The sequence below is a fragment of the Nannospalax galili genome, unplaced genomic scaffold, assembly GCF_000622305.1.
Source record: "Nannospalax galili isolate Female #2095 unplaced genomic scaffold, S.galili_v1.0 scaffold800, whole genome shotgun sequence".
In the NCBI taxonomy this organism is placed as follows: Eukaryota; Metazoa; Chordata; class Mammalia; order Rodentia; family Spalacidae; genus Nannospalax; species Nannospalax galili.
This window is the reverse complement of record NW_008347125.1, coordinates 2,609,343-2,616,571: the sequence shown is the minus strand read 5'-3', so window position 1 is coordinate 2,616,571 and position 7,229 is coordinate 2,609,343. Positions and strand designations below refer to the sequence as shown.

The 7,229-nt window shown below is 39.1% G+C and overlaps 1 protein-coding gene and 1 pseudogene across 4 annotated transcripts in view; one reads left to right on the top strand and one right to left on the bottom strand.

Moving 5' to 3' along the window:
* Uso1 (USO1 vesicle transport factor) overlaps positions 1-7,229 on the bottom strand; it is a 98,783-nt gene that overhangs the window by 87,536 nt on the left and 4,018 nt on the right. For all 4 annotated transcript variants that reach the window (XM_008843493.3, XM_029568521.1, XM_008843492.3 and 1 more), the window contains exons 2-3: positions 708-794; positions 564-628 (exon numbers count right to left, since the gene is read on the bottom strand). In XM_008843493.3, coding sequence (XP_008841715.1) covers positions 564-628; positions 708-794 — 152 coding nt within the window. The remainder of the gene's footprint in view (positions 1-563; positions 629-707; positions 795-7,229) is intronic.
* LOC103742463 lies at positions 2,413-3,380 on the top strand (annotated as a pseudogene).

The window sequence follows — 7,229 nt, the reverse complement described above, 5'->3', positions numbered from 1 at the left end:
TTGAACTTAATAAAAGCCCTGTAAGACATAAAATTGAATGAGTTTTTAACCTTTAAAAAAGATCTCCATTTCATTTTAATATATACCGTTTCTTACAGAAAGACTCATTGTTTTTGCTAATAACATTTAGATGTTGGCACATGCGTCTCTAATCTGTATGTATCTGATCAAATACAAAATTTTAAGCCACTAAAATTAGCAGTTAATTCATCTCTTTTTTATTTTTAAGACAAGGTCTCATGTAGTCAGCCCCAGCAGACCTGAAACTTGCTATGAAACTTAAGGCTGAGGATGGCCTTGAAATTCTAATCCTCCTGCCTCTACCTCTCAAGTGTTTTGATTACATGTGTGTGCTATCGTTATTTCAGCCCATTTTTATGCCGACTCTAACGCTTCATGCTATGGCTTGTACAGTGTCCACTAAATGTTTACTGAAATGGCAACTGAAAGTAAAAATGTAGCAGACTTACTAGTAAATATCTTCTGAAATAATGATATCAAATCTAGAACAAATTAAAGTTCATGAAAAATTAGGAAGGAAAAATCATCACACAGAAACTTACCGATCCGTTTGTAAAACATGGATAAGATGTTCCATAGCTTGGATTCCTACTTCCAAGCGGTATTTCTGCAAAGAATAAAGAAAAATATTATTAAAGTAACTAATACTCAACTTAAAAAACAATAATTTATAGACTGTTACAAACCTTAGATAATGATTTGAGAGCACGCACAGCATTTCTTCGGTCATCTAGTAAAGTAGATGAGGCTACTCGGTCACAAAGCTTTTGAATCTGTCGAAGAAAAATAAAACAGCATTACAAGAGAAGAAATCCTGAAGTTCTGCCCCTCCCCCAATTTATACCATCTAATTTTGAAAAATAAAATCAGCAAATGGGGTATTGAGGTAGTCTTCCACAAATCTAACAGTTTTGAGAGTATCATCTTATTATAGAAATCATTTTTCTTCCCTATAGACTTACAAAGTAGAAAGGAGTGACAAAAAATAAAAATAAGTCACAGAAGATGAGGAATTAAGAGAAATCAATGGGGGGCTGAAGATATGGCTATTCCTTCAGAAGACCTGGGTTCAGTTCCCAGGATCCACATGGCAGCTAACAACCAGTTCTAACTCCAGTTTCAGGGATTCGGATGCTTCTTTCTGTCCTCTGTGGGAATTGTACATATGAGTGTGCTTACATACATGCAGGCAAACATGCATACACAAAAAATAAAATAAAAAAAATTTAAAAATCATTGGTAGGATCAGAGCTTTATAAACTTGCCTATTAGGACTTTTTCAAAAAAGGGGTCAAATCCAGCAGCATGAAATAGGAGCTATTTAAAAAATCACAATAACATAATTTTACCACTATAATACCACTATCTAATTGCTACGAAAAACCAAAACTGGTCCTCTGCAAGAGCAGTCAGTGCTCTTAACTGCCGAGCCAGCTCTCCAACCCCCAGGATTTTTTTGTGTTTTGAGATAGGGTCTCCCTGTAGCCCCAGCTGGCCTGGAACTTTCTAGGTAGACCTGACTTCACAGAGATCTGCCTGCTTCTGCCTCCCAAGTGCTAGGACTAAAGGCATGTACCACCACTCCTAGCCAGTGAAAATATATGAAAATATCCAATAGGGAACAGTGTTAAAAACTACAGTTTTAGCCAGGTGTGGAGGCGCATGCCTTTAACCCCAGCACGCTGGAGCCAGAGGCAGGTGGATCTCTGTGTTCAAGACCAAACTGGTCTACACAGTGAGTTCTAGGCCAGCTGGGGCTACAGGGAAACCCTGTCTCAAAAAGATATATATATATCATCTATCTATCATCTATCAATGCACTCTTTAATGACAGTTATGGCAAAGATCCTATAAATGAAAATTTGGCCTATCACTCAAATGCTTACACGTGCTTTATCTGAATAGTATTTTAAAACATACAGTGTTTTTCACATTATATTTCTGCAACTTGCAGTGCCCCCCGCCCAGAAGATCTGAGATTTTCTATGATTTCTGAACAAGAAACAAGAGGTCATGTAAAATTCAATGGGTTTCTGCACTGTGGAATTTCTAAGAACCTTGGCTATGCTGATGTACACCGTTCTATGTTGCAGAGATAGTACTATCACTAAGCCTGGGCTTATTTTCTTATTCATTCTATCCACATTTAAAAATCACTCCTAGCTTAAATTGCATTTACCATCATAACGATATTGAGTTTTCAAAATGGAAAAAATTCAATTTTGTTAAATTGACTCTTTCTTTTCTTCTACTTAAAATTTTACTATTAGAAAAGCTCTTATCTCTAGAAAGCATGGACCTTATCATTCTCAGTTTAAATAGAACTTCAATTTCCTCCAAGTAGTTGAGTGTTATACCTCTTTCATCAGATTTTTGCAAAGGTAGCTGACTATGGATATGATGAATTGTTTGTCATTTCCTGCCACTTCTCAGCCCAAGACACGAAGTATTAAGATTCTAGATAAGGAATTTTTATCACTTTTTGAAGTACTTAGATCTAGTACCATGTAGGACTTAACCCTAGCTTCAGCTCCACTTCTGGTTGGACATGTGTCAAAACGCAAATTTTTCGGGGCTGGAGAGATGGTTCTTAATGAGCACTGGCTGCTCTTGCAGAGGATTGGGGTTCAAGTCCCAGCACTCACATGGTGACTAACAACCATTCATAACTCCAGTTCCAGGGGCTCTGAAGCCCTCTTCTGACCTCTGAGGGCACTGCACAATACGGGTGCACTTTACACACATGCAGGCAATACACTCATACAAATAAAATAAAAATATATTTTTTAAAAAATACAGATTTCTGGCAGTTTAGTGTTTCTAGACGTTGGGTTCAGCCATATTCAACATACCATGTGGAAGCCGTAGCCACACTTCTCGGGTGCCCCCTCCAGCCAGCCTTGCCACTCGGATGAAACCTATTCCTAGGCCAGCACCCCCTGTAGCTCAGCCTCCAGCAGCAGCCCCACCTTCTGCAATTAGCCCACCTCCTGAACCTTGGCAGCCAGGCCTGATGGCCCAAATGGCAAGCACTGCAGCTGGTGTGACTGTGGGCTCTGCAGTGGGGCACACACTGGGGCATGCCATCACTGGAGGCTTCAGTGGAGGTAGTAATGCTGAGCCTGCAAAGCCTGACATCACTTACCAGGAGCCTCAGGGAGCCCAGCTGATGGAGCAGCAGTCTGGTGGCCCTTGCCTTGAGGTCAGGTTCTGGAGAGTGCCCAGAAGCAGAGTGACATCAAACTCTGTGAGGGTTTCAATGAGGTGCTAAAGCAGTGCAGACTTGCAAATGGAGGGCTTCTCTAATCAAGAAGTTCTAGCTGAAGAACTGGAAAATTGGCTCTGCTGACCAACTTTAGTGTAAAAATGTAACTGATAGTGGTAGTGTGAACCAAGTAAACCTGGTTCTTAACAGCTCCATTGCTCAAGAATGGCTGTGGAAGAGTGTGCCCACAGGATAGTTCAGTGAGATGTGTGGAGTTGGGGGCTGGGCAAGTGTTTGGCCTTCTTAAACCAGTTGTATTATGTTTCATTTGTGAGTTAATTAAAATAAAGTGATTTTATTCCAAAAAAAACAAAAAACAAAAACAGATTTCTTTCATAGCCCTGCATGGTGGCACACATCTATAATCTCAGCACTTAGGAGTTAGAGGCAGGAGGATCAGGAGTTCAAAGTTAGCCATAAGACCCTATGCCAAAAGAAATTTCCATGCTTGGATGCTCTCTACTCATTGTTTGATGCTGATGAAGAAAAAGTTTTATCATCACTGAAGGATTATGGTCATAATCTTAAGAATTTGGGTGTCTGCTCTATTTTTATTTGTCTCCATTTTAAGAGTCAAGCAAACTAATGTTTGAGTATGTGGCCTTTGCAACTCCTCTTTTTGCTATTTAGAGGTCTTATTACTCCTAATGATATTCAGGATGACAGACTTCTAAGTGATCTCTTTACAAGGAAGTGTTATGTTACTCCTCTTTACAAACAACTATAACCAAATGAAAGAAAAACATATTACACACATTACAAATCCCATAGACTTGTCATGTTTTCATTAAAATACAAATCTGTATTTCTCAATTGATAACACTAAGCAAAATTTTTGTAGCACTAAGCATGCTTAGTTTCTATTTAGAAATTGCAGATCTCACAGACCATCACTCCATGTACTCCTCACTTGAGAACTAACTCACTGCTGGGTAACTGCTCATCTGGACTTCCTTTTGGATATGGGAAGCCGCTGTACACGTGGCTGTCCACACAGAATACTTCCTGAGAATTCCTTGCACCCTGATGTGAAGTGTGAACACATTCTGGCCAACTTTTAGGTTATGTTCTTTTTTAATTTTGGTCTTTTTGAGGGTCTCCTGGTAGCCCTAGTCCCAGCTGGCCTGGAACTAACTATGTAGCCCAGGCCTGCCTTGATCTCACAGAGATCTGCCTGCCTCTGCCTCTCAAGCGCTGGGATCAAAGATGTGTGCCACCACACCCAGTTTTCTTTGTTTTCAATAATTGCCACCTGAGATTCACAATTCCATTTAGCAAGTAAAAGGTGAAAAAGATAAATAACCCCACTAAGAACAGGCAAACTAAGAAGGCGTGGTGGAGCAGAGGTAGAAGTAGAGGTATCTCCAGGATTGAGGCCAGACTGGTCTACATAGTGAGATCAAGGCCACCTAGTCATACTGAGTTCCAGGTCAGCCGAGGCTAGAGGAAGACCCTTTCTCAAACAAAACAAAGACACTGACATAATACAGACTGCAGTATTTTCTATTTCTAATAAAACTTTTAAAATTTTGTTAGTATTTGGTAATTACCTGACATAAAAAATAAAGGAATAGCAATTAAAACTAGCCATTCAATCATTTATTCAGCAAGAATGTCTTAAACACCTATTAGCAACTTAATTTTATGATATTACACAAGTGTATCTTTCTAAAAGAGAATTTCTAATGAGAACTACCTATGGTAGGAATAAAAGAATTCATGCCAACCAACAATTCATTTATAATGTGTTAACAGTATAAAATATCAGTTATAGCTGGGCGTGGTGGTGCATGCCTTTAATCCCAGCTCTCAGGAGGCAGAGGCAGGTAGATCTCTGTGAGGTCGAGGCCAGCCTGGTCTACATAGCAAGTTCCAGGTCAGCTGGGGCTACAGGGAGACCCTGTCTCAAAATAAGCCCCCCCCCAAAAAAAATCAGTTATTAAACTGCAAAAAAAAAAGTCAGAGATGCGTTTCATATCCACCTCTTTAACCGAGAAGACTATAAAGAAAAATAAAAGCCAACCTAATCTTCAGATGACCTAAATTAGCATCACCTAAAAAAGGATGTGGGAACACTACAAACCGAAACAGGAACATCTATGTAGACAAATCCAACACAACCCATTTCTACTACAATACATACAAATCTGCCTGGGTACTTGACTACTTAATTTACTCTCCATGCTTTCTACAAATGAACTGGTTTTCAAAAAGACAACCTTTCGACAAGAGACTATCATGAAACTTGTCTACCAAACAGCCTATCACAAACTCCAGCATCTTAACATCTAACACTATAGGGTCAGTAAGATGGCTCAGTAGGTAAAGGTGCTTGCTGCCAAGTCCTGAGTTTGATCCCTGGAACTCACATGGTAGAAAGACAGAACCACTGTCCTCTGACATCCACACCTGCATGGTGGTGCCTGTAAACCATACTCTCACACACAGGTCATACACATACATGCCTCCCCCACCAATAAATATATGTAAAAACTAACGCTATAAAGGTTTTCAAATTAAAGGTGATTAACACTTTAATTTTTTAAATTTATTTACCTATGAGAGTTTTACCTGCATGTATATAAGTATGTCGCATGTGTGCAATGCCTGTGGAGGCCAGAAGAGGACATCAAATCCCTTGGAACTGGAGTTACAGATGGTTGTTAGTTGCCATATGGGTCCTGGGAATCGAACCTGGGGCCTCTGTAAGAGCAGTCAGTGCTCTTAACCACTGAGCCATCTCTCCAGTCCCATATTCTAGTTTTTTTTAAAGGAGCCTAAAATAACCTATGTAATTAATTTTTTTAAAGGCATGTGGTATTTAATAGAAGTCAAGAAGACATCTTTGCCAGGTATGGTAGTGTATGCCTTTAATCCCAACATTAGTGAGGCAGAGGCAGAGGCAGAGGGTGGGGTTGGGCTAGAGACCCTGTCTTGAAAAGAAAACAAAACAATGACATCTTTGCTTGAATATAGAAGTACTCAGAGGCTACTCACTATCCTGGTTTTCTCTGACACTCGTACTGCAAGCCAAGCCAAGAGTGAAAATACATTCCAATTAAGACACTGACCTAGTTACTAATTAGAGTATGAAGCATGAACTCAAATAGGAGTTTTAGAGCACATCACGATGTGCTTGAGCACTCACTAGAAAGTGTGCTTGCTCAAACTGTAAATTTAATTTAAAAAGTGTACTTGTGCTTATCCTGTTAGCCCTTTTGTTTTCAAGGCAGCTGGCCAAAATTAATCCAAAAAAAGACATTATAACACTATATAGTAATTGTATAGTTTTTTTTGTGTTAGCCACTTTCCATGCCTCAGTATCCTGCTTGAAAACAGAAAACACCCCTTTGATTTATCAAGTATCTTCACATTTCTTTTGGCATTTTCAAGAAACTTCCTTTTAAAGAGTATACTGGTTGAACCGGGTATGGAGGCAGAGGTAGGCAGATTTTGGTGAGTTCAAGGCCAGCCTCGTCTACAGAGTGAGTTAAAGGCCAGCTGGGGCTACAGGGAGAGCCTGTCTCAAAAAAAAAAAGAAAAAAAAAAAAAAAAAAAAGAAAAAGAGCATACTGGTTGAAAGGTAGATGAAACTAAGAGCATGTGGGCATTCATAAGTATGAGTGGGCTTTTACTCTAATGTCTCTTTGTATCCAGCAAAGTATGTCAAGGCTAAGGTGACCAATCACCAGATAAGAGTCTTTCTCTACCTCAAGGGAAAACAAAATAAAATAAAAAGTGTCAGAATTAAAATATAAAAACTTTAATATGGCTGCAATTCTGGATTTAAAATACCCAGTATTTCATAGAATTATTGGTAATCTTGTGATACAAATATTTATTACTTGGCTGGTTCTGAAAAAGATCTTACTACAAAGTACAATGTTACTTTAACTGGGACTATGAAAAGTCAGGCACAAAACAATTAATTAGTAATATAACT